Genomic DNA, 26,688 nt, shown 5'->3' on the forward strand with positions numbered 1-26,688 from the left:
TTCCCTTCTGGGAGGGCAGTGGCAGCAGCAAAAGGCCAAGGCCCCAAGCCAGGTAGGCTATGCCAGCGACACTGCCATGTGCCAATCTGTCACCACCCTGCCAAGCACTAGAGGTGGGGGTAGACATGGAGGAGGAGGAGGGGCCAGGGGCCTGGCTAGAGGGGGACTCGGCTCCGTTCACAGTTCGGGGGTGTCTGGGAAGCACTCTGGGTCCAGTGGTACAGGACGGCTTGGTGCCCAGAAAATGCCGAAGAAACCTGACTCTACTCTTCTGTGCCCAGGTGGGGAAGGAGAGGGGTCGTCTCTGAGCACGGAGCAGGCTGGTCCTGCCTCGACCCAGCCCGGTGGCTCTTACTCTCGCCAGGAACGGGCTCCGACGAGATCTTCTTGGCGCCCTGAGGGTCGTCCTCCAGCAGGGGCTTCTTGGACCCCTGTCTGAGGGGTCGCGTCTTGGTGGGCGGGATTCTTTTCCCTTTGAATAAAAATGGATTCAAACCCAGCATTAGGGTTGTATTTAGGTGAGGCTTTACGGACCAGGTCTCACCCAGCGGTCAGGCAGCGTGGCAGAGGGAAACATGCCAGCCTGGGGACAGAAAGCCTGGACTCCAAGTCTGACACCTCTTATTGGCTGTGTGCCCTGAGCTCAGATTCTCTCCAATGGGAAGTAATACCACCACCTCCCTCAAACCAAGCCCCAGGCAGTCGTGGTTGTAGCTGCTTTTAAAATCTTCTTTTAAATAAATAAATTTTTTTTGAAGAGGGTCTCACTCTGTCACCCAGGCTGGAGTGCAGTGGGCTGATCACAGCTCACTGCAGCCTCAACCTCCCAGGCTCAGGTGATCCTCCTACCTTAGCCTCCTGAGTAGCTGGGACTACAGGCATGTGCCACCATACCCAGCTAATTAAATTTTTTAAATTAGGGGTCTCGCTATGTTGCCCCGGCTGGTCTCAAACTCCTGGGCTCAAGGGATCCTCCCACCTCAGCCTCTCAAAGTGTTGGGATTACAGGTGGGAACCATCTCACCTGGCCCGTTTTTGATCGTTGATTTCTTCCTGCAACATGCACTATTCCCAGTCCTACTGTTTGAATGGTACAGAACCTCTGCCTACTGGATAAATGCCACACCCTCACTCAATTTTTTTGTTTCTTTGAGACAGTCTTGCTCTGTCGCCTAGGCTGGAGTGCAGTGGCTCAATCTCTGCTCACTGCAACCTCCACCTCCCTGGTTCAAGCAATTCTCCTGCCTCAGCTTCCCAAGTAGCCGGGATTACAGGTGTGTGCCAGTGTGCCCGGCTAATTTTTGTATTTTTAGTAGAGACGGGGTTTCACCATGTTGGTCAGGCTAGTCTCAAACTCCTGACCTCGTGATCTGCCCACCTCGGCCTCCCAACGTGATGGCATGACAATTTTTTTGTGTGTGTGCGATGGAGTTTCCCTCTTCCACCCAGGCTACAGTGCAGTGGCATGATCTGGGCTCACTGCCACCTCCGCCCCCGGGTTCAAGTGATTCTCCTGCCTCAGCCTCCCAAGTAGCTGGGATTACAGGCGCCTGCCACCATACCTGGCTAAGTTTTGTATTTTTAGTAGAGATGGGGATTCACCATGTTGGTCAGGCTGGTCTTGGAACTTCTGACCTCATGATCCGCCTGCCTCAGCCTCCCAAAGTATTAGGATTACAGGCGTGAGCCACTGTGCCTAGCTGCCTCACTCAATCTTAATCCTGCCCCAGGGACCTCATTCCTGTTTCAGAACATCCTCTTCCCCACATGGTACCACACCGTGGAGCCCACCTCGCTGTCACAGGCCTGCGGCTCTGAAGGATGGCTTTGCCCGTCCCGCTCTGCCCCTCAAGTGGAAGCCAAGCTGGGCTCAGAATCTGTAGAGTGAGGCCCCACCAAGGCAAACGACACCCCACAGCCCGAGTGCCAGGTGGAGTCCCGCCACTCAGCTGCCTGCCTTTGCTCCTGCCCTCTCCCACCCTCAAAGAGGTCTCGAGGTAAGAATGAGAGCCTTGGAGAGACAGCTTCTATTTCTTCCTGCGGCTTTTCCTTTAGAACCTAGCAGCGGCGGCTTGCCCAGGCCAGGCTGTTTTTTTTCTGAACGTGGGCATCAGGGATGGGATCCCCCAACTTCAATCTCTTACCTCTTTTCCTCAGCACCCTGACCATGGCCAGAGACTGAACACTCCCTATGGTCTGGGTCCCCAGAGACAGGAGGAAAGGCCCATAGGCCAAAGAGCAAGGGAAAAGCGACAGGACAGGACCACGAGGAGAGTTGCGCCAGTAGGACAGCACCTGGGAACCTCTGCCTGGGGGCTGACCCCGCCTGCTCCCAGGGGCGCAGTCCACCGCTCCCGGCCCCACGCCAGCCTGGCTGCACTGGGACAGTACTTACTTTTCTTCCCAAACTGTTTCTTTTTCTTCTTTGTGGCCTCTTTGGCCTTCAGCGGTGTGGCCGGTTCTGTTGTTGAAAGACAAGGGTGAAAGAGATGAGACGAGGGTCCCTGGGAGGACACAGGGCACAGGCGCATCCCGAGACCCCGTCCACCCTCCCACACAGGACACCCCAAGATAGAAGGCCAAAGCTCGGCAATGAGGAGAGGGGGGGCTGGAGAACAGCTGTCCCTTCTTCCCACCCTTGTCACCAGGGCTGCTCAGAGGGACCTGGGTAGTTTACCTGGGTGCACAAGGGCAAGAACATATGACAGAGTGGGCAAGATGAAGGAAGGAGCTCTGCAGGCCAGAGAGGGAGCCAGAGAAGTCAGGAGCAGGGGCTGGGTGGCGGGGCTCACTCTCTACCTAGAGTGGCCCATGAGATGCCTCCATCTCATGCCAAAGAACTGAGATGGGCACAGGGGCGGGGAAGAAGGAGAAAAGAAGAGGAAAGTCGGAGTCTCTTAGGGTCATGAGAGCCCAGACCTGCGGCCACAGGAGGCTGGAGCTGGTAGCCGGTGAGCTCACACCAGCCGACGGGGTAGATGTCCGGGGACTCGCAGTCCACCCACTGGTCGTACTCGCTGTCCCAGCCATCAAAGTGGATGCTGAGGAGCCGATGCACCACTCGCTTCACCGTGGCCACACAGATGAGCCGGGGCTCCATCAGGTCCACGGCCTCCAGCTTCATGCCCACCTTGAAGCCATGGTTTGGGCAATCCTGGGGCAGAAAAAGGAGGCAGTGGCCAAGCCAGTCAGCTCCCTACCCCAGCAGGCTCGCCCGGGCCTGGAGGCACTTGAAGAACTGGCAGGGAGGAGGCTGGGACTGGAACGCCTGCTGGGGCAAGTTCCCCTAGACAATAATCCCACTGCACCTCTTTCTCCACACCGCCCTCCGTGGAAGAGGGACTGCAGTGCCCAGGCCAGAGCTGGGGACTTCCCCCCAAAAGTGGCTGGTGTCAGCAGCAGAGACTCGAGAGAAAGGGGAGGAACTGTCACTGCTGGGAGCAGCAGGCAGGGCCTGTCCTGAGGCCCCCGCAGGCCCCTTGCTCCACTTGAGTCTCCTCACCATGTTAAAGAGTCTCGATGGGGCGGCTTTCGACTTGGTCTTCTCCAAGTAGTTCTCCCAGCTGAAGGTCTGTACCTCATAACCTGGAGGAGCAGACAGCTCAGATGCAGAGGGAGAGGGGAAGCAGGAAGTGGGCAGGGGGAAAGGACACATGGCTGAAGGAGCTCTGCAGCTTGCTCAGGACCCAGCCTGGAGTCTCCCCAGCAGCCTTCTCAACCCCTCAGGGTGGCACCTGCTCTAGCACCACAGTCCTGTTGTATAGGTTGTTTGCTGACCAACGGGATACATGGGAGCTCTGTTCATCAACCATACACTGGCCACGGGGCAGGGTCAGCCCAGCAGTTAAGGGCTGGTGGCGGGCTCTGTCACCTTTCCCATACACCCTGAAATGCTACACTTTGGGGCCTGACTTGACCGGGAATCTGGACTTGTGGCCCCACCCTGCCCCTTCTGTTTTGTTTTGTTTTTAAAACAGAGTCTCGCTCTGTCACCCAGACTGGAGTGCAGTGGCATGATCTTGACTCATTGCAACCTCCACCTCCTGGATTCAAGCAATTCTCTTGCCTCAGCCTCCCTAGTGGCTGGGATTACAGGCACCTGCCACCATGCCTGGCTAATTTTTGTATTTTTAGTAGAGATGAGGTTTTGCCATGTTGGCCAGGCTGGTCTCAAACTCCTGACCTCAGGTCATCCACCTGCCTCAGCCTCCCAAAGTGCTGGGATTACAGGCAGGAGCCACCGCTCCTGGACACCCTGTCCCTTCTGTTTTTTTTTTGTTTGTTTGTTTGTTTTTGTTTTTTTTTTGAGACGGAAGTCTGCCTGTCACCCAGGCTGATTGCAGTGGCCCGACCTCGCTCACTGCAGCCCGGCCTGCTCACGCCATTCTTCCTGCCTCAGCCTCCGGAGTAGCTGGGACTACAGGCTCACCACCACGCCCGGGCTAGTTTTTGTATCTTTAGTAGAGACGGGGTTTCTAATGTAAGTTAGCCAGGGATGGTCTCTGATTGACCTTGTATCCACCTGTCTCGGCCTCCCAAAGTGCTGGGATTACAGGCTTGAGCCACCGCGCCCGGCCAACCCTGCCCCTTCTGGATGGCAAGGCCAGCACATGGTGGCCTCTCTAGTCTTACCTTTTGGGGGTGTGAGCTCAATGTCATTCTTCTGACAGAAGGTGGCTGGGAAGATGGCATGGGAAGAGGCGTGGTAGCAGAACCAGTCTGAGCCATCTGTGGAGGGCCCCCCGTCCACGCAGATCATCAGGTATCCATCCAGGAGAACCTGGGGGGTGGGGGGAGCAGGCAGACAGATCATATCATGAACTGCACCCCATCCTGGGTTGGCACCGTACCCCAACAGGGACACGAGGCAGATGGATCCAAACAGATCTAGGGCACGGCCCTCCTGGAGGACACCTGAGCCTCTCTGGGGCACACAGCACTTCTGTGATGCGTCCACGTGGGATTCTTTCTCTTCCCCACTAGACAGCAAACACCACGCCAGCAGGGGCCGCGTCCATCCTGTGGGACCGTGTTCTCAGGTGAGCACACGCGCCTGGCATGGAGCGGATCCGCGGCGTGGACGAGTCAGCAGCCTCCTCCAGGAGGGCCACGCAGGGGTGGGGGGTGCTGCTCAGGCTGAGGTGATGAGGAGGTTTGGAGCAAGGTGACCCCCGCTGTGGCTCTTGCCTAGGCCAGCACTCAAAGGAGATGGCACACAGCAAGAAGGCCCCAGGGAGGTGACAGGGAGGGGCCCACCCTGACACAGGACCCAGCTCAGGTGTTGAAGAAGCCCTCGTCCAGTGAGCCTTGGACCCTGACATGAAAGCAGATTCTGAGCAAGGGGCAGGCCAGGCCCCACCCACAAAAGTCAGGGACTCTGGGCACAGCCAGTGATGAGAGGCTGTGCCAGAGACCCCCTGACAGTGTCGAGTGGAGTTAGAGCTCTGGGCCACATGGGTCCCCTCGTGGGGGCCGGAGGGCGGCCCTGGCTCACCTTACAGACAGTTGCCACGCAGATGTTGCCCAGATTCAGGGGGTCAATGGCCTCCAGCTTCATCCCTTCCTCAAACCAACCGCCTTCTGTGTAGACGGCTCGTACCTTAAAGAAATGGGACAGCTGGGGACTCCCTGGGCAGGCCAGGGGGAAAGGTAAGGGAAGCAGGCCTCAGGAGGGAAAGGGACGGTCCCAGGGGAAGAGCCAGGTCCCTCAGGCCCGGAACGGACCCATGGCCAAGGGGAAAAGCGCCCAAGGGCTGAGTCTCACCTTCTTGAACAGGTAAGGAACGGCATCACAGTAGATCTTCCGGAAGGTGGGGTGATGGGCCATGTCACTTCGCCTCTCTTTGGAGGAGATGGATAGGGAATGAGGGAGAGAAGGGAGTTGAAGGAGGCTCCTGGGCCATCTCCGCACCTCCCCTGGGAATGTGGGGCTGCTCTGCACATGTTCTCAGCTGTATCTCTGTATCTCAGGGCCCCCCACCCAGAGGAGCAGACAGAAAGGTTGAGTCCAGAAAACATCCAGAGCTCTCTGTAGGGACTCTCCAGCCCTCGAAACCCGGACGGCTCCCGTATGACATGGGAGAGGATCGGGGCTGGTAGCATCTGGGTTCAAATCTTGATTTTACCACTCACAAGTTGAGTGGAGTGACTTGTCGAGCTCTCTGGAGCGCAGTGTCATCACCACAGGGTGGCCATGCCAACCTCCACCTGCTGACCTGCTGTGAGGAGTAGGAAGGTGCTCCCACCCCATCCCTGGGAAGCATAGCGTGCAGTCCCTCTGGCCTGGGGCTCTGCCAACCTGACATCTTGATGCCGTGGCCCACACGTCGTGACCAACCCACTGGGTGGATCAGGGGGCTCCACATGTGGCACCAGAAGTCGTCGTCACTGTCACCATCCTCGTAGAGGAGCCGTAGGCGACCCCCGATGACTGTGTCCACCACGGCCATGCGAGTGCGTGACACCTGGGACTTGTCCACCACTTCCAGCCGCATGCCCTGCCTAAAGGGGTACTTCATGCTTTCCACCATCTGAAACGATGTCAGAACACAGACCTGCTATGGCCGAGGGCTCCTCCCACCCACCCTCCTGGACCCTCCTGCTCTGTCTCTTCATGGTGAGTGGAGGACAGGGAAGGTGTGGTGTTATCCCCCCCCGACACCGTCAGTCGGGAGGTGGCAGATGAGACCACCTGTGCTGCCAGGCTCACCTTGGCCCTGACTCTCTAGGAGGACACAGAGGGAAGGCACACAGCTCGCAATGAGCATGCCACTTCTCGCCACCAAAACGCCAATGAGTTGATGCAAGTCATAAAACACACTTTAGACTAAGGAAAAGTGACCCAGAGAGGTCACGCTTGCCCAGAGTGACAGAGACTCATTTGTGCCAGAGCTGGGCCTGGAAGCTGGTGTGCAGCCCGTGCTCTTCGTGGCCTCTGCACTCTGATCCCCGGGCACCCTGCACTCCCCGCCACCTCCCAGCCCTCTGCCTGTGGCTCATATGAGACTCATGTCCAGAGAACTGAGTCTTCCTGTGTCCCTTTCCAGTGTCCCCTGTGTCCAGTTCCGACTCTGACCCTGATGGGCTGCAGCTCTGCAGTGCTTTCACAGTGCCTCGGTGGCAACCGACCTAATGACGGATGGTGACCAAGATGCCCTCGAGATGCCCTACAGAGAGCCATGGTGCTGGGGTACAGAGGAGGAGGAGGTTCTTTTTGTTCACTGTGACTTCAGAGCCGTCCTGCCTGGGGCAGGGAACAGGTAGCGTGTAAGGCTTTTCCAGCCCCAGGGCACGGCTGGGTCAGGAACTGGCCGAGCCTAGACTAAGCAGCGCTACTTCCAAACACACCCGGAAGGAAAGGTCTCAGAGGTCACAAAGCAGCCAATAGGCAAAGCTGCCACAGGGGTCCTAAACCAGACAGACCCTCTGGCCCAGCTCAAGGGCTTGGGATATGCCCTGACACCAATTGCCTGTCCCACGTCTGGTATCCCAGAGGCTCACTCAGGAGAGTGAGAGACAACGCAGGGTAAGGCCTGGCTCAGGGTCCCTCTGGGCTGCCTTCCCTGCCACGTTCTCTTCCTGTACAGCCAACACAGTGCAGCCCACAATCCTACGCCATTTTTGTTTTTGTGTTTTTTTGAAATGAAGTCTTCTCACTCTGTGGCCCAGGCTGAAGTGCAGTGGGCACAATCTCGGCTCACTGCAACTTCGGCCTCCCGGGTGCAAGCAATTCTCCCACCTCAGCCTCCTGAGTTAGCTGGGATTACCGGTGTGTGCCACCACACCCATCTAATTTTTGCATTTCTAGTACAGTCGGGGTTTTGCCATGTTGGCCAGGCTAGTCTGGAACTCCTGCCCTCAGGTGATCTGCCGACCTTGGCCTCCCAAAGTGCTGGGATTACAGAGTGAGTCACCGGCGCCCGGCCAACTAATTTTTTTTTAAGAGACAAAGTCTCACGGTGTTGCCTAAGCTGGTTTCGGACTCCTGGCCTCAAGTAATCCTCTCGCCTTGGCCTCCCAAAGTGCTGAGACACTGAGACAGGTATGAGTCACTTTTACCATGTACACATGACTTAATTTTTACTAAATCATTTCTTAAAATTAAATGCCAAACAGATGATTCTGTGCCACACAGGAGTCCTAAACCAGACAGAATCTGACAGCCCAGAGGGGCCCCAGGCCAGGCCTTACCCTATACTGTGCCAGGAACACCCCTGGCTTAGAACCGAGGCTGTATTACAATTACTCGTGTGCATGGCTTTCGTTTCCTCTGCCAGACTAAAGATTTCTGGATGGCAGGGTCTGTATTCTTTGTATTCCCACATTGCCTTGTAAACAAGTATGTAAGGCTGGGCACGGTGGCTCACACCTATAATCCCAGCACTTTGGGAGGCCGAGGCGGGTGGATCACTTGAGGTCAGGAGTTCGAGACAAGCCTGGGCAATACGGTGAAACCCCATCTCTACTAAAAGTACAAAAATTAGCCACGTATGATGGTGCACGTGCACCTGTAATCCCAGCTACTTGGGAGGCTGAGGCAGAAGAATTGCTTGAGCCCAGGAGGCAGAGGTTGCAGTGAGCCAAGATTGTGCCACTGCACTCCAGCCTGGGCAACAGAGCGAGACTCTGTCTTAAAAAGAAAAAAAAGGCTGGGCACAGTGGCTCATGCCTGTAATCCCAGCACTTTGGGAGGCCAAGGTGGGCAGATCACGAGGTCAGGAGATTGAAACCATCCTGGCTAACATGGTGAAACCCCATCTCTACTAAAAATACAAAAAAATTAGCCAGGCATGGTGGTGGGCGCCTGTAGTCCCAGCTACTAGGGAGGCTGAGGCAGGAGAATGGCGTGAACCCGGGAGGCAGAGCTTGCCGTGAGCCGAGATTGCGCCACTGCACTCCAGCCTGGGCGACAGAGCAAGACTCCGTCTCAAAAAAAAAAAACAAAAAACATATGTAATAAAATCTTATTGAGTGAACACTTCCGAAAAATTCTATGAGCAAAGGTAAGGTTCTGGAAGAGCAAAAGGCAGACAAAGCAGCATGACTGGTGCGGTAGGAGCAGAGTCTGGGTGGGGTGGTGGCAGACACCAGGCTAGAAAGGCAGATGGCAACCATGTAGCAGCAGCATTTGTCTCCAGCCTTGCAAAATGTGGAGCTGCTGAAGATCATCAGGCAAACATGCTCCAGTGAGTAGCATGGAGGATGGAGAAAAATGGAAGAGCAGAAGAAGGGACATCAGTTAAGGGCTCACTGCCGACCTTGATGTGGAAATCCACGGGAAGCGTCCTGGAGCCCACCAGCCGTTTCATGAGGTAGCCCTTCCAGTCGGTGAACTTGGCATGGATGGCTGTGGAGGCACCAGCAGAATCCTGGTTACACAGACTGACGACACCTCCACCGACAGGGACGCTAGCACCGACCCCGAGTGGGGGCCCCTCAGCAGTGGGGAGGAAAATAGCTGCCTCTCGAGGCCAGCAAGGACTTCATCCGAGAACCTCAGATTCCACACATGGATTGGCTCCTGGGCCTCTGAGACGGGGAGGGCAGGAAGCCAGGGGGCAAGTGGCTTCTGTTCTAACAAGACAGAGGACTCCCATTCTACCTAACACAAGCAGAGGACTCTCCCTCTACCAGGGGCCCTGCAGGAACAAGAGAGGGAATGTTCTCATCAACTCACTCCGTGGGGGCACGAGGATCTTGCTGTTGATGGCACACCAGCCAATGGGGTGGACATCCACAGTTCCCAGGTTGCACCAGAAGTCATGGCTGGCATCATTTTCAAAGCCTTCGTACCGAAGCAGCACCCGATACCCTGAAAAGAAAGGAAAGGGCACCTGTGAGGGAGGATGAGCTGGGGAAGGTATGCTGTGTTTTTTTTATTATTTTGAGACGGAGTCTTGCTCTGTTGCCCAGGCTGGATTGTAGTGGTGCCATCTCAGCTCACTGCAAGCACCGCCTCCTGAGTAGCTGGGACTACAGGTGCCCGCCACCATGCCTGGCTAATTTTTTTTGTATTTTTAGTAGAGACGGGGTTTCATCGTGTTAGCCAGGATGGTCTCGATCTCCTGACCTTGTGATCTGCCCTCCTTAGCCTCCCAAAGTGCTGGGATTACAAGCGTGAGCCACCGCGCCCGGCCCGGGGAAGGTATGTTGTTAAGCCATCTCTTTTCTCTAGCCTAAGCTGGACTTCTGGCACCTATACTTCCAGGCAAGTGTATTCCTGTTGTCTACAACAGTCCTAGTCAATCAAATTCATGCTCCTAGTTAGGAAAGCATTATGGCATGGTGCTGAGAGTTAATTTCCTATAACCTGACCATCCCTGGAATGAATTTTACTTTTTAAATTTTTTTCATTTTTTGTAGAGACAGTGTCTCACTACGTTGCCCAGGCTGGCCTCGAACTCCTGAGCTCAAACAATCCTCCTGCCTCCGCCTCCCAAAGTGTTGGGATTAGAGGTGTGAGCCACGACACCCGGCCCTGGAACAAACTTTATAAATTGGGGTTTCCAGCCAGGCGTGGTGGCTCACACCTGTAATCCCAGCACTTTGGGAGGCAGAGGATCACCTGAGGTCAGGAGTTTGAGACCAGCCTGGCAAAGATGGTGAAACCCCGTCTCTACTAAAAATACAAAAATTAGCCATGTGGTGGCCAAGTGGCCTGTAGTCCCAGCTATTCGGGAGGCTGAGGCAGGAGAATAGCTTGAATCCAGGAGGCGGAGGTTGCGGTGAGCTGAGATCGCACCACTGCACTCCAGTCTGGGTGAAAGAGCAAGACACCATCTAAAAAAACAAAAACAAAAAAAATTAGAGTTTCCAAGTCTGCCAAGCTGTGTGTTCCCCTCTCTGGTAGAAGAATCCTTAGAAATGGGGCATAAACCCCAGTGGGTGGGATTTTTATGAAGCCAACTCCTGCCTACAACACTGTCCACCCATCTAGAGATGTCACCCTGCAGACACATCGCTGGCCCTGCCCTGGCCAAACACCCACCTGCTGTCTGGATGACAGAGGCGATCCAGTACACCCGGCTGGGGAGCACAGCGTCGCTGTTGAGCACCTCCACCTTCATCCCTTTCATCACATCCTCCCACTGGTCATAGAGTGGGACCTGTGTGGCGAAGAGAGTACGGAGAGAGTGAGCTAACGGCGCTGGCAGGGGAGACGGGCTGCCTCATGACCTCAGTCAAGTCCTCCTTTGCACCTCCACTTTTCGCATCACCCACTGTGTGCAGAACCAGCCTCTAGGGATAAAGAGATGAGGTCCCCTGTCCTTGAAGAGTTGAGCTGGGGAGTGGAGGTGGTGGGATGCAGGGTGATGCCTAGAGACCGAGTCAGACAGAACCGAGTCCTAATCTTTACAGGACTGGTTTCTTACTGTATCATTTTGGGCACATGATGGCTTGGTGAGCCTGGATCCCTTCGTGCCCGTGCCAGCCTGAGCAATGGTGGGGCAATGTTCTTAGCACAAATATACTTTCCTTCAGTCATCACTCAAACCTGTGCTCTGGGCATCATGACCCCCTCATTTACACACAGCCATCCACCTTGCAAGTTTACTCTCTACCTTCCCTCCTATTAAAATGCTCCAGGGGGCCGGGCACAGTGGCTCACACCTGTAATCCCAGCACTCTGGGAGGCCCAGGTGGGCAGATCATCTGAGGTTGGGAGTTCGAGACCAGCCTGACCAACAGGGAGAAACCCCGTCTCTACTAAAAATACAAAATTAGCCAGGCGTGGTGGTGCGTGCCTGTAATCCCAGCTACTCGGGAGGCTGAGGCAGGAGAATCGCTTGAACCTGGGAGGGGGAGGTTGCTGTGAGCCGACAGTGCCATTGCACTCCAGCCTGGGCAACAAGAGTGAAACTCCATCTCAAAAAAATAAATAAAATAAAATAAAATGCCCCAGGACAGCACTGGGGTGTTTTAGTTGCCTTCCCAGTACCTAATCCTCACTTTTCTGCCAATGGTGCTTTTGACTCTCCTTTGGGAAAATCACTTTTTTTTTTTTTTTTTTTTAAGAGTCTTGCTTATCACCCAGGCTGGAAGGCAGTGGCGCAATCTCAGCTCATTACAACCTCAGCCTCCCAAGTTCAAGGGATTCTCCTGTCTCGGCCTCCCAAGTAGCTGGGATTACAGGTGCCCGCCATCAATTCCAGCTAATTTTTGTATTTTTAGTAGAGATGGGGTTTCACCATGTTGGCCAGGCTGGTCTCGAACTCCCCACCTCAGGTGATCCGCCCGCCTCGGCCTCCCAAAGTGCTGGGATTACAGGTGTGAGCCACTGCGCCCGGCCAAATTCACCTTTTTTATTCTCAGCCCTGGCTTCAGCCAGTTGGGGTATCCCATTCCATCTTCCTGGTCACTTGAGTTTAGTTCGTCACAGATCCTGGACACAGCTGTGCTAGCCCAGGCACCCAGGGGCAGGCTTTTTACAAAGCACATTGGATTATATGTGTTAGACACAGGTACGAGGCAACTCCCCTGGGAATGAAAATGCTGAGACTATTAGAGAATTCAGGGCAAAAACCTCCCCACTGCCACCGTCCAGCCTGAAGCCACCCAGTGAAGCAGGTGGAGGAGCAGCTCCCTGGCCGGCTCCGGGCCTCCCTCCCTCAGCTCCAGGGCACTCACGTGCTTGAAACAGCTGACGGGAGCAGCCTTGTAACTGTGGTCCTTTAGGAACTTCCCCCAGTCGAAGCCCAAGACCAGAGCTGCAGAGCAGAAAGAGGACGAGTCAGGCTGGGAGCCTGAGCAGCAGCCAGTCCAGGAGCCTGGACCCCAAGGGCCCTGTGGGACCTGCAGAGGTAGGTCCCCCACCCCCAGCAGCCCCTCTCACAGCGCTGCCCACGACACCCTCCTTCACTCCTATACCTGCTCCTCCAGTGGCCATGAGGGACCCCTGTTGACTGAATTGAAAGGTGGCAAGACTCAGGAGTAAGGAACGTTCAAAGGGAAATTTCTTGCCCTTCTTCCCCCAAAGAGGAAAATTCAAATATCCCTGGGCTTAAATTCCTCCCACCTCCCTCAACCTGATTGGCCACACCCAATCTAAATGTGGGGGAGGGGGTGCACACACGCCAGGGCCCCTGCAACTGAGCTCTTGCCTGCTGAGCTCAATTTCAGTTAGAAACTCAGAACAGTGATAGCAGAGTTGCTTTATGCATATGTTTAATTGCTTAGCAACTGCTGTACACTCAGAGAAAGAGAAACAGGCTCCTTTCCTCTCCAAACCTGCCTTCAACCAGATCCGGGCCTTCATTGCCCCAGGGAAACAGAAACCACAGGGAGAAAAGCAAAGAGAAACAAAAACAGCCAATTCTTGGCGTTTGAATGATCATGGGTAGGAGTCCTGGTGATTTAAGGGTGGCTGAAGGGATTTTTCTGGGTAATTTCCACAATCCCCAACAGGTGAGGCAGGTGCAATCCGTGGTGACCCTGGCTTAGCGCACTTTCCACCTGGCCGGTTTGCCCAGTCTTCATTCCTAGAAAAGGCCACCCCAAACCCAGCCTCCTCCTCAGCCATGGCAGCTTCCTAAGCGGAGCCCTCTGCTATCTTACCGTCTTGTCCTGTTGGTGTCCCATCTGCCAGCTGTCCTGTCCCTTGGGAGTGGAGGAAGGCTCCAATTTTGGCAGACCAGGCAGCCTTGTGCAGGACTTTGGCTTTCTTGGTGGGTGGTTTTCCCTGGAGAGGAGAGAGGCTATGTGTAGCCCAGCGGCTGGGATCATGACTCTGGATTTGGGCTGCCAAGTTGAAGTCCTGGGCTTGGGTCGGTGACTTAACTTCTTTTGGGCTTCAGTTTCTTCATATGTGAAACGGTGATGACAGTAACAATCCTGAGCTCAGGGGGTGGTTGTGGGGAAGGGTCGGGGGTGCTAGGCAGGGCTACAGAGCAGGGAGAGACCCATGTTCTATCTTTTAAGCCTTTCTGCCGTGCCAGATTCAAGTCTCAGTCATCTCCTTCCTCCAGTGTCGCTACCAATAGATCCAAAGCAAAGAATGGGCCTCACAGGGGGCCAGAAACGCTCATGAACTGGGAGGCAACCTTCTGTACATACATGAATGTTCAGGAGAGGGTCCACGGCTTTCATCAGGTACTCAAAGGGGGTCCTCCCTTTCCAAAGGGAATGGCCACTGATCTGGTCTGTATTTTGTAACTTAAGCACTGACCAGGAATTTACTAAGGAGATCAGTGAAGCAGAAATCTGGGTTTAAGTCCCAAGCAAACGTAGGGGAAAATCCCAGTTCTACAATTTTTAGTGGTATACCTTTAAGTAAGTTACTGAAATTTCTGAGCCTTTATAAAAACGAATTTTTTAAAAAATCGAATTTTTTAAAAAATCAAATTTTTAAAGATCATTAATTGGACTGAGAATGTCAAGCCCTTAGCGAGTACTCCCAAACTGTAGCTATTAATATTACCAATATTATTCTTAGCTCTCTGAAGAGAGGGATCTTTCTGTGCCTTGACTAACATCTACAAAATGGGGAAACAATGGTAATTGTCTCACAAAGGCAATAGTGTATGAAGCAGTAAGCAGGCTCTAGAACACAGCAGTTTCTAATAAACATCGGTGGTCCTCAAGCTTTGCTGCACATTAGGATCACCTGGGAGCTCTTTCAATCTCTGTCCAGGCCACACGCCATCCCAGTTAAATCAGAATCTTTCGGAGTAGGACCCAAGCATCAATATATTTTTTTAATTTTATTTTTCTTTTTCCCCAGGCTGGAGTGCAGTGGCACGATCTCAGCTCCCTGCAACCTCCACCTCCCAAGTTCAAGCAATTCTCCTGCCTCAGCCTCCTGAGTAACTGGGACTTCAGGTGCACGCCACCACACCTGGCTAATTTATGTATTTTTTGTAGAGACAGGGTTTCATCATGTTGGCCAGGATGGTCTCCATCTCCTGACCTCGTGATCCACCCGCCTCAGCCTCCCAAAGTGCTAGGATTATAGGCGTGAGCCACTGTACCCGATCAGTATCAATATTTTTTAAACTTTCCACGTGATCCCAGCTTGCAGGCAAATTTGGGAAGCAGTGTTGTGGATGCTGGTCACAGCTACTGGGAAACAATGTAAGATCAAGCCCCTGAGATTAGGTTCCAGCCTCAATTCTGCCATTCTCTTCGTACAGAGCCACACTAGGTATGTTATTCTACCTCCTTGGACTTCAGTATACTTAATAAATGTGTGGATTCAACACCACATCCAAGAACCTTTCCATCTCTAAAAATTCTATAAATGTCAGTAATTTAGAAAATTGGCAAGACTTTCTAGGTAGCTGCCTGTGACATGGAGTCAGACAAGGCACGGACTTCCTGAAGCCACCATGGCTGGTGAAACTTGGGCCTGTTTCCCAGCTTCCTTTCAAAGGATGTATAAAAGTGTGGGGTGAAGACCAAGGGTGTCAGACTCCCCCAGAGTTCTTGTTTAAAATGTACCGAATACACCAGACTCTGGGGGATGAGGGTAGGGAATGGACGGTAGCTTCAGGAACCTATAATTTAAAAAGCTCCATAAATGGATTCTTCTGTCCACTGAAGTTTGAGAACATAATAAATACCAGCTGGCCACCAGCAAGGGTCTTTTCAAACTTTCCTGGCCCTTGCCTTCAGTCAATTAGTGGCTCCTATCTCAGCACCAAAGGCCCTGGGAAGGACCCAGGTGACTGCCTCTCACCTGTAATCTAGCCAAGATACTGGCTTTCTTGGAGTTGGAGGAGTAGCTCCTGGAGCAGGAGACGCTGCAGAACCTCTTGGTCTTGGAGAAGAAGGCTTCCCTTGTACCCACGATACCACACATCTCACAGACAGCTGGGAAGAGAACTTAGCACATGACTCACCCGATACGGCCACCTCAAAGCAAACAAAATGATGGGCCCTTCAAAACCTGGGGCACTGCATTAACCAGGTGAGCCCCTGCCCCGACCAAGGCTAATGGAGTAAGAGAAGGAATGGGAGGTACTGGCATGTATATCCTGAATCTACCTGAACAAAGTGCTGCTGCTTGGCCTCCCTTGGCTGCATATGTCAACAGAGGAGCTAATGGAAATCCATGAGGACAACTGGAGGAATAGGTGAGTGTTGAAAAGTTTGTGAGAGGAAAGTGAGAAGAGGCCAGGCATGGTAGCTCCTGTCTGCAATCCCAGCAGTTTGGGAGGCCAAAGAGGGAGGATTGCTTGAGGGCAGGAATTCGAGACCATCCTGGGCAACCCAGCAAGACCTTGTTGCAAAAAAACACAAACAAAAAAAACGCCTGGTGTGATGGCACACGCCTGTTGTCCCAACTTCTTGGGAGGTTAAAGTGGAGGGGGGGACTGCTTGAGCCCAGGAGGTTGAGGCTTCAGTGAGCCATGTTTGCACCACTGTACCTCTAGCCTGGCCAACAAAATAAGACACTGTCTCAAAAAAAAAGAAGAGAAAAAATTTATAGGAAGAAAAAGTGCCAGAGTCACTTAACCTCTATGGCTCTATTTTCTCATCTATATAGTAAAGGGACTGAACTAGATCTGTTTTTTTTTTTTTTTTTTTTTTTTTGAGATGGAGTCTCACTCTGTCGCCCAGGCTGGAGTGCAGTGGCACGATCTCGGCTCACTGCAAGCTCTGCCTTCCAGGTTCACGCCATTCTCCTGCCTCAGCCTCCCTAGTAGCTGCGACTACAGGTGCCGCCACCAAGCCCGGCTAATTTTTTTGTATTTTTAGTAGAGATGGAGTTTCACCATGTTAGCCAGGATGGTCTCGATCTCCTGACCTCATGGTCCGCCCACCTCGGCCTCCCAAAGTGTTGGGATTACAGGCGTGAGCCACTACGGCCGGCTAGATCAGTGTTTTAATTGTGACTTCATTTTTTTTTTTTTTTTGAGACGGAGTTTCGCTCTTGTCACCCAGGCAGGAGTGCAGTGGCGCCATCTCGGCTCATTGCAACTTCTGATTCCCGGATTCAAGGGATTCTCCTGCCTCAGCCTCCTGAGTAGCTGGGACTACAGGCGTGTGCCACTACGCCCGGCTAATTTTTTGTATCTTTAGTAGGGGTTTCGCCATGTTGAGCAGGCTGGTCTTGAACTCCTGACCTCAGGTGATCCGCCTGCATCGGCCTCCCAAAGTGCTGGGATTACAGGAGTGAGTCACCGCGCCTGGCCCGTGACTTCACTATTAGACCCACCTGGGGAGCTTTTAAAAATGCCTGAGCAGGCACAGTGGCTCACACCTGTAATCTCAGCACTTTGGGAGGCCGAGGCAGGTGGATTACCTGAGGTCAGGAGTTCATAGACCAGCCTGGCCAATATGGTGAAACCCTATCTCTACTGAACATACAAAAAACTTAGCCAGGCGTGGTGCTGGGCGCCTATAATCCCAGCTACTTGGGTGAATGGGGCAGGAGAATCCCTTCAACCCAGGAGGTGGAGGTTGCAGTGAGCTGAGATGGCGCCATTGCACTCCAGCCTGGGCAACAAGAGCGAAACTCCGTCTCAAAAAAAAAAAAAAAAAAAAAAAAAAAAACCTGAACCTAAAATTCTAATGGTCTGTGATGGGAGATTGGCACCTATAGTTTGTTAAAAGCTCCCCTAGATGATTCTAATGTGCAGAATCCCTGGTCTAAGTGGTCTCTAATGGTTCCTTCTAGTTCTAAATCCTAAGATTCTAAAAGAAGGGTTGGAAGAGGATAGAAGAGAGAAAGATAAAACAGGCAAGGGATGAAGACAACATGAATAGAAAGGAAATAAGGCTGAGTGCAGTGGCTCACGCCTGTAATCCCAGCACTTTGGGAGGCCGAGGTGGGCGAATCACAAGGTTAGATTGAGACCATCCTGGCTAACATGGTGAAACCCCATCTCTACTAAAAACACAAAAAATTAGCCAGGCCTGGTGGCGGGCGCCTGTAGTCCCAGCTACTTGGGAGGCTGAGGCAGGAGAATGGCCTGAACCTGGGAGGCGGAGCTTGCAGTGAGCCAAGATTGTGCCACTGCACTCCAGCCTGGGCGATAGAGCGAGACTCCATCTCAAAAAATAAAATAAAAAAAAAATAAAAAAGGAAGTAAGATTCAACAGCAAAGAGTATTAGATTACTCTTGTAACAAGTTTGGGGCCGGGTGCAGTGGCTCACACCTGTAATCCTAGCACTTTAGGAGGCCGAGGTGGGGGATCACTTGAGCTTGGGAGTTCAAGACCAGCCTGGGCAACATGGCAAAACCCTGTCTCTACAAAAAAACCCACAAAACTTAGCCAGGCATGGTGGCATACGCCTGTAGTCCCAGCTACTCAGGAGGTTCAGGTGGAATGACTGCCTGAGCCCAGGAGGTCAAGGCTGCAGTGTGAGCCATTTTCACACCACTGCACTCCAGCCCAGGGTGACAGAATGAGACCCTGTCTCAAAACAAAAAAAGTTTGGGATCCAAGGGATGGCAGTGTCATCACAGACTAGCCTGCCTCTCTTCACAGGCAGCCCACACATGGGAGGCTGTGACACAGGGGTTCAGCAGCTGTCCAAGCATCACATTTCTGAACTCAACTGGCTTCCAGATGATCCACAGGGATTCTCATCTGCCCGCCCCCAACCCAATCCTCCTACCCAGGGTCACTTTATCGTGTATTACCTCCCCACTCCCACCCTGACTTCCAAGCCACAAGCTATTTGTCCCTTCTCAGAAAAGAACCAAAACACTTTAGGTTTCCTATCTTCTAACATCCAGGCTGGAAATCCACTGTATATACTTACACAAAAAAGCAGCACCGTGTTATTCAGCGGCATCTAAACTGTGCTGAATACACATTAGTTGTATGAAAGAATGAATGAAGTCACAATGTGAAATTAGACTGGGGCCGGGCACAGTGGCTCACTTCTGTAATCCCAGCACTTTGGGAAGCCGAGGTGGGTGAATCACCTGAGTTCAGGAGTTTGAGACCAGCCTGGTCAACATGGTGAACCCCCACCTCTACTAAAAATACAAAAATTAGCTGGGTGTGGTGGTGGGTGCCTGTAGTCCCAGCTACTTGGAAGGCTGAGGCACGAGAATCACTTGAACTCGGGAGGTGGAGGTTGCAGTGAGCCAAGATCATGCCACTGCACTCCATCCTGGGCAACAGGGCGAGACTCAAGTCTTAAAAAAAAAAAAAAAAGATTCAGCAAAGGAAGTACTGCTGTGGCTACTTGGGGTGCTTCTGTCTCCTTTACAGATCCTTACACATCTGCTCCCTTAGAAATCACAGTTAACAGCCTTTTACATATGGATGGCTCTGCCCATATAGCCTATATCCATCCCCCTCTTCCTCTATAATCTTCTGACTCCTCTCCATCCTCAGGGGACACTCTGAAGGCACCTGGCTCAGAACCACTGCCATCCAAGGAGCGAGGAGTCCCAGGGCTGAGCAAATGCAGGGGGGAGGTCGGCAGTTCCCCTGCTTCCCGATCCTCATTTTCTGCTTCACTTGACTCCTCCAGATAGGAGCTGCTCTCACTGCCCACACTGCTGTTATAACTCCGGAAACTATCATAGCCACCAAACAGCTCCAAGTCGTCATCTTCCTCTTCCTCCATTGGTTCTGAAGATGGGGTCTCCTAATGGAGGATGACACAAACCAGGTAGAAAGAATTATGGTTGGCTTTAGTGCACGGGGGAGAAGCTGCAGATCTGCTATCAGCCCCCTCACACTCCCGGGAACCTTCCAAATACCAGGATCATTACTCCTATTTCCACATTTCTCCACCATGATGCAATACAACAGCTTAACAAGACAGAAAATATGTGTTAGGAATTCACTAGGCTCCTCTGTGGATTTACAAATGATGATATTTTAACATGGTTCAAATAGAATACTGTGTAACAATGAGGGCCGGGTGCAGTGGCTCACGCCTGTAATCCCAGCACTTTGGGAGGCCGAGGCCGGCAGATCACCTGAGGTCAGGAGTTCGAGACCAGCCTGGCCCAGACGGTGAAACCCTGTCTCTACTAAAAAATACAAAAAAAAAAAATGAGCCAGGTGTGGTGGTGGGTGCCTGTAGTCCCTGTCACTCGGGAGGCTGGCGCAGAGAATCGCTTAAACCCAGGAGGCAGAGGCTGCAGTGAGCCAAGATTGTGCCACTGCACTCCAGTCTGGGTGACAGAGCGAGACTCTATCTCAAAAAAAAAAAAAAGTGAAATATCCTAAGGTACTTCACAAAGACTTTCTGGGGTAGAAGATATATATTACAAATTAATTCTTAGCCGGGCATGGTGGCCCATACCTGAAATCCTAGTACTTTGGGAGGCCAAGGCGGGTGGATCACGAGGTCAGGAGTTCAAGACCAACCTGGCCAAGATGGTGAAACCCTGTCTCTACTAAAAATAGAAAAATTGGCCGGGTGTGGTGGCAGGCGCCTGTAATCCCAGGTACTTGGAAGGCTGAGGCAGAGAACTGCTTGAACCCGGGAGGCGAAGGTTGCATTGAGCTAAGATCGTACCACCGTACTCCAGCCTGCGCGACAGAGTGACTCTGTCTCAAAAAGAAAAAAGAAATGTCGGCTGGGCGCGGTGGCTCAAGCCTGTAATCCCAGCACTTTGGGAGGCCGAGACGGGCGGATCACCAGGTCAGGAGATCGAGACCATCCTGGCGAACCCGGTGAAACCCCGTCTCTACTAAAAAAATACAAAAAACTAGCCGGGCGAGGTGGTGGGCGCCTGTAGTCCCAGCTACTCAGGAGGCTGAGGCAGGAGAATGGCGTGAACCCGGGAGGCGGAGCTTGCAGTGAGCTGAGATCCGGCCACTGCACTCCAGCCTGGGTGACAGAGCGAGACCCCGTCTCAAAAAAAAAAAAAAAAAAGAAAAAAGAAATGTCTTCTCTGTTCAATATTACATCAAAATGATCTCAACTCAGAAACAGTTTAAGTCACAGAAAAGTTAATTTGGGACCCAGACTGCTCCAAAGAGGATCGGAGAGGCAGATGACACACAGATAACTGTGGCATCTTGGGGTGTACTATAGCGCTAGATTCAGCTCTGATCCTAACTAGCTATAGGGCCTTGAGCAAGTCATTTAACTTCTGTGGGCTTCAATTTTCTCATCTATAAAATAAAAATATTTGACTCAGCTGGGCGTGGTGGCTCACGCCTGTAATCCCAGCACTTTGGGAGGCTGAGGCGGGCGGATCACAAGGTCAGGAGATCGAGACCATCCTGGCTAACAGGGTGAAACCCTGTCTCTACTAAAAATACAAAAAATTAACCAGGCGTGGTGGTGGGAGCCTGTAGTCCCAGCTACTCAGGAGGCTGAGGCAGGAAAATGGCGTGAACCTGGGAGACGGAGCTTGCAGTGAGCCGAGATGGTGCCACTGCACTCCATCCTGGGCGACAGCCAGACTCCGTCTCAAAAAAATAAAAATAAATTAATTAGCCAGGTGTGGTGGCATGTGCCTGTATTCCCAGCTCCTTGGAGCTGAGGTGGAAGGATTGCTTGAGCCTGGGAGGTGAAGGCTGTACTGAATCATAGTCACATGCCATTGCTACTCCAGCCTAGATGCACAGAGAGTGAGACGCTGTCTCAAAGGGGAAAAAAAAAAGCCAGGTGGTGAAGAGCTCAAATACTATCTCTAGAGCTACTCAAAAGGCTGAGGTGGGAAGATAGCTTGAGCCTGGGAGGTCAAGGCTGTACTGAATCATAGTCACATCATTGCACTCCAGCCTAGATGACAGAGGGAGACGCTGTCTCAAAGGGGAAAAAAAAAAGGTGTGAAGAGCTCAAATACCATCTCTAGTGCTTACTTGCTGTATGACCTGCAGCAAGTCAATTTTGCAGTGTTTCAGTTTCCACATCTGTACAATGAGGATAGTACCACCTATTTCACAGGGTTTGGGGGCTGGCCACAGTGGCTCATGCCTGTAATCGCAGCACTTTGGGAGGCCGAGGCAGGAGGATTGCTTGAGCCTGGAGTTCAAGACCAGACTGGGCAACATAGGGAAACCCTGTCTCTACAAAAACTGGAAAAAATTAGCTGGGCGTGGTGGTTAGGGAGGCTGAAGTGGGAGGATCTCTTGACCCAGGGAGGTCAAGGCTGCAGTGAGCTATGATTGCACCACTGCACTCCAGCCTGGGTGATAGAGAGCAACTCTTTGTCTCAAAAAAAAAAAAAAAAAAAAAAGGATTTGGGGGAGAAGTAAGAGACAATACAGGCAAAGCACTCAGAATAGTGACTTGCATATAGTAAGTGCTCAATAAACGTTGCCAACTTTTACTGGTTGAAAGCACAGACTATGATTTGCCTAGGTTTGAATCCTGGCTCTAACATTTATTAACTGTGTGATTTTGTGCGTATTTTATCTTGCTACCCTCAGTTCTTCATCATTACAAGAGAGATAATAAGCTTTCTTTAGATAATTCTTATGAAGATTAAGATATGTAAAGCCTAGTTCTATTTCCAGCAGTCAGTAACAGCTCTAAAAGTGTGACATGCTATTCTTATTCTCCACATTATTATTTTCCTTTACCCTTGCAGAATGTTTGAGCTATTCCACTTTATATTTGCAACTATACATGCAAATATGCTAGAAAGGAAACAGTTCAAATATAGGTACCCTTGTCAGGCAGGGTGACAGAGACCACCTATAGTCCCAGCTACTTAGGAGGTTGAGGTGTGAGGATTGCTTGAGCCCAAGAGTTCGAGGCTGCAGTGTGTTGTCATCACGCCTGTGAGTAACCACTGCACTCCAGCCAGGGCAACAGAGGAACACCCCGTCTCTTAAAACAAATATAAAGTGCCCAGAAACCAAATGATTAAAGGATGAGGCGGGGTGCAGTGGCTCACGCCTGTAATCCCAGCACTTTGGGAGGTCGAGGCGAAGCAGTCAGATCACCTGAGGTCAGGAGTTCGAAACCAGTCTGACCAACATGGTGAAACCTCGTCTCTACTAAAAATATAAAAATTAGCCGAGTGTGGTTGTGCATGCCTGTAATCCCAGCTACATGGGAGGCGGAGACAGGAGAATTGCTTGAACCCGGGAGACGGAGGTTGCAGTGAGCCGCGATCGGGCCACTGCACTCTAGCCTGGGCAACAGAGCGAGACTCCGTCTGAAAGAAAAAACAAAAGGGATGAGTGGGTTCCAGGTTGCAGTACAATGTGAAAAGCATAACAGTTTCGGAGGCGGACAGACTTAGAGCCAACCTCCTTCACTTTCCAGCCGGGGTAACTTCCTGGAGCGTCGCACCACCTCTAAGCCTCAGTGGCTTAAACGACAAAGACGAAAGAATAATACATAATTCCTGTGAGTGTACTGGAAGATAATGCACATGAACGTTACAGACAAGGAGTGATGTTCAGCCAACCTTAATCGCCCTTCACTTCCCACCTCATGTAACAGGCCTCACAAGCCCTAAAGAACACGGCCACGAGACAATGAGGATAAAGAAGATTCAGGAGCTCTCACATCCTAAACCTAGTTCCCCTTCCCCCAGGCCAGGGACGGCTGTTCCTCCCTGAACTCGCCGAACATTGGCCCCAGCAGGAGAGGAGCAAAAAGCAACGCCAGTCGCCTCTGGCCCTGGCTCAGTTTAACTATCTCAGTTTATCCATCCTTCCACCTTCCATCCTCCAGACGTCGCTAAAAGCCCTAAAGAAGGGTCCACGGAGCGAGGATCTCGGGGTTCCCCTTCCAAGTCACGCTAAGTCCTCTCCTCACCTCAATACTCGGGGGCTTCTCCATGAGACCTCAGTTTCGCCAAGCGTCACCAGGTGCAGGAAGCCATATTGGCCTCGTCGCTCTCCGCGAGAGCACTCATTGGTCGCCTTCCTGAGCCGCGGGCCAATCACGCTGCAGGAAGGAGGAAAAGCCGGTTCCGTGCTTGCTCGCGCCATTCTCTCCCTTTGGGCGGGGAAACCGCGGGCGCTTGTGGTAATTGTAGTTCGCCTTGGGTGTGCAGGGTGGGGCGTTACCATAGTGACGTGGAAACCAGGGACGCTGGAAACCTGGTGCGCCTCACGCCAACTGTTCCAGTTACGCCAACCTCTTGACTTCATTGGGATGTTATTCACTAAACGGTTACTGAGCACCTATGATAGTCACTGTTCCAGACTCCAGGAATAACCTCGTACTCTCCCGGGTTAGGTATTTAAGGTGTCCTTTTGCTGGGATGCATAGAAGAGGGACTCATTTCCAACTCAGGCAGAGACTGAAATACTCCAGATTGAAAAGAAGAAAAAAAAGAAAGAAATTGGAATACTGTGTATGTGTGTGTGTGTGTTTTCTTGAAACGAAGTCTTGCCCTGTCGCCCAGGCTGGAGTGCAGTGGCGCGATCTTGGTTCACTGCAACCTCCACCTTCCGGGTTCAAGCGATTCTCGCGCCTCAGCCTCCCGAGTAGCTGGGATTACAGGCGCCCGCCACCAAGCCCGGCTAAGTTTTGTATTTTTTAGTAGAGATGGGTTTCACCATCTTGGCCAGGCTGGTCTTGAACTCCTGACCTCATGATCCACCCGCCTCAGCCTCCCAAAGTGCTGGGATTACAGGCGTGAGCCACCGCGTCAGCTGAAACTGGAATATTCTTTTTCTCAATGCTGTAAATGTCCAGCCTCCTCAAAATCTTGCAACCTTCCTCATGCACCACTCCCTCCTGGGTAAAAACCTTGAATCTGAGGCTCTCTACCTCATCCCGTTAGGGTTTCCCACAACCTCTTTAGACACCCTGAGTTCTAGGTGCTGTTGTGGAGCTTTGCAAACATCTTTTCACACCCTTACACATCCTATCACCGTTTGAAAGAAGAGGAAGTGGTGGCTCTTCAGGTTTAGGCACTTTCCAAGATCACACAGGATTGGGATTCCAAATTTAGTACAAATTCCTTCCCTATGCTATGCTGTGTCCCAATGAATTAACTGAGACTTTAAATGCAATATGTGGAGGCTGAATACATACAAAACATATGCCTAAATTTGAGGTCCACCATGGAGATGTGAAACTCTTCCTAGATGTCTTTCTTTCCTTCAACCCCTTCCACCCTAAACCCCTGTATCCATGCTGCCAATATGTTGGTTTTTCTACCTCCAAAATATATCCTGTATTTCCTCCACTACCACTCTAATACAAGCCACCGGCCCATTTCAGCAGCCCTTCAAGTGGTCACCCTTTCCTTCCTTCCTTCCTTCCTTCCTTCCTTCCTTCCTTCCTTCCTTCCTTCCTTCCTTCCTTCCTTCCTTCCTTCCTCCCTCCCTCCTTCTCTCTTTCTTTCTTTTTTTGAGACAGAGTCTTGCTCTGTTGCCCAGACGGAGTGCAGTGGCACGATCTCGGCTCACTGTAAGCTCCACCTCCCGGGTTCACACCATTCTCCTGCCTCAGCCTCCCAAGTAGCTGAGACTACAGGTGCCCACCACCATGCCAGCTAATTTTTTGTAGTTTTAGTAGAGAGGGAGTTTCACCGTGTTAGCCAGGATGGTCTCGATCTCCTGACCTAGTGATCCGCCCATCTTGGCTTCTCAAAGTGCTGGGATTGCAGGCATGAGTCACCGTGCCCTGCCCTCTTTCTTTTATTGATTGATTGGTTGATTGAGATGGAGTCTCCCTCTGTCATCCAAGCTGGAGTGCAGTGGGATCTCTGCTCATTGCAACCTCCTCCTCCCATGGTCACCCTTTTTAAATCTTCACCTTTAATCCACACAGGCGATCTTTAAAACTCATAGACCTGGCCGGGCACAGTGGCTCACCCCTGTAATCCCAGCACTTTGGGAGGTCAAGGTGGGAAGATCACAAGGTCAGGAGATCTTAACTAGCCTGGCCAAGATGGTGAACCCCATCTCTATTAAAAATTCAAAAATTTGGCCAGGCGCGGTGGCTCAAGCCTGTAATCCCAGCACTTTGGGAGGCCGAGACGGGCGGATCACGAGGTCAGGAGATCGAGACCATCCTGGCGAACACCGTGAAACCCCGTCTCTACTGAAAAATACAAAAAACTAGCCGGGCGAGGTGGCGGGCGCCTGTAGTCCCAGCTACTCGGGAGGCTGAGGCAGAAGAATGGTGTAAACCTGGGAGGCGGAGCTTGCAGTGAGCTGAGATCCGGCCACTGCACTCCAGCCTGGGCGACAGAGCAAGACTCCGTCTCAAAAAAAAAAAAAAAAAAAAAATTCAAAAATTAGCTGGGCGTGGTGGCATGTGCCTGTAATCCCAGCTACTTGGGAGGCTGAGGCAGGAGAATCGCTTGAACCAGGGAGTCGGAGGTTGCAGTGAGCTGAGATCACGCCACTACACTCCAGCCTGGGCAACAGAGCAAGACTCCATCTCAAATAAATAAATAAATAAATAAATAAATAAATGTTCTGGAATGAGATAGTGGTGAAAAAAAAGAAAAAGAGGCCGGGCGCGGTGGCTCAAGCCTGTAATACCAGCACTTTGGGAGGCCGAGGCGGGTGGATCACGAGGTCAGGAGATCGAGACTATCCTGGCTAACATGGTGAAACCCCGCCTCTACTAAAATACAAAAAAAACTAGCCGGGCGTGCAGGGATGCCTGTAGTCTCAGCTACTTGGGAAGCTGGGAGGCGGGAGAATGGCGTGAAATTCGGAGGGCGGAGCCTGCAGCAGCCGAGATCACCAGCACTGCACTCCAGCCTGAGACAGCCAGACCTCGCTCAAAAAAAGAAAGAAAAAGAAAGATTGGTTCAGCAAGTGCAAAGGCCACACTGGTGGAACAGCAAGTGCAAAGGTCCTGGGTGAACCCAAGCTTGGTGCACAATAAACAGA

At 52.1% G+C, this 26,688-nt stretch overlaps 2 protein-coding genes across 9 annotated transcripts in view; one reads left to right on the forward strand and one right to left on the reverse strand.

Annotated features, from left to right (window-relative positions):
- CHADL (chondroadherin like) overlaps window positions 1-2,925 on the forward strand; it is a 15,459-nt gene extending 12,534 nt beyond the window's left edge. Inside the window, exon 6 of one of the 2 annotated variants that reach the window (XM_009217377.4) lies at window positions 1,731-2,925. In XM_009217377.4, coding sequence (XP_009215641.2) covers window positions 1,731-1,883 — 153 coding nt within the window. In that variant the 3' untranslated portion in view covers window positions 1,884-2,925. Of the gene's footprint in view, window positions 1-281; window positions 500-1,730 lie in introns of those variants that run through there. The other variant, XM_003905599.5, reaches the window with a different exon arrangement.
- The window catches only part of L3MBTL2 (L3MBTL histone methyl-lysine binding protein 2), a 25,324-nt gene extending 1,483 nt beyond the window's left edge, over window positions 1-23,841 (reverse strand). Inside the window, exons 1-17 of one of the 7 annotated variants that reach the window (XM_009217378.4) lie at window positions 23,642-23,828; window positions 19,312-19,549; window positions 15,674-15,807; window positions 13,555-13,678; window positions 12,628-12,707; window positions 12,298-12,477; window positions 10,988-11,105; window positions 9,677-9,811; window positions 9,258-9,346; window positions 6,299-6,530; window positions 5,765-5,841; window positions 5,495-5,599; window positions 4,633-4,780; window positions 3,503-3,585; window positions 2,920-3,154; window positions 2,396-2,461; window positions 356-472 (exon numbers count right to left, since the gene is read on the reverse strand). In XM_009217378.4, the coding sequence (XP_009215642.1) occupies window positions 356-472; window positions 2,396-2,461; window positions 2,920-3,154; window positions 3,503-3,585; window positions 4,633-4,780; window positions 5,495-5,599; window positions 5,765-5,841; window positions 6,299-6,530; window positions 9,258-9,346; window positions 9,677-9,811; window positions 10,988-11,105; window positions 12,298-12,477; window positions 12,628-12,707; window positions 13,555-13,678; window positions 15,674-15,807; window positions 19,312-19,549; window positions 23,642-23,665 (2,185 nt within the window). In that variant the 5' untranslated portion in view covers window positions 23,666-23,828. Of the gene's footprint in view, window positions 1-355; window positions 473-2,395; window positions 2,462-2,919; window positions 3,155-3,502; window positions 3,586-4,632; window positions 4,781-5,494; window positions 5,600-5,764; window positions 5,842-6,298; window positions 6,531-9,257; window positions 9,347-9,676; window positions 9,812-10,987; window positions 11,106-12,297; window positions 12,478-12,627; window positions 12,708-13,554; window positions 13,679-15,673; window positions 15,850-18,709; window positions 18,860-19,311; window positions 19,550-23,641 lie in introns of those variants that run through there. The other 6 variants (XM_009217380.4, XM_021921595.2, XM_003905598.5 and 3 more) reach the window with 6 other exon arrangements.
- Between the last annotated feature and the right edge of the window lie 2,847 nt (window positions 23,842-26,688).

Source organism: Papio anubis, chromosome 16 (assembly GCF_008728515.1).
Source record: "Papio anubis isolate 15944 chromosome 16, Panubis1.0, whole genome shotgun sequence".
Classification (NCBI taxonomy): Eukaryota; Metazoa; Chordata; class Mammalia; order Primates; family Cercopithecidae; genus Papio; species Papio anubis.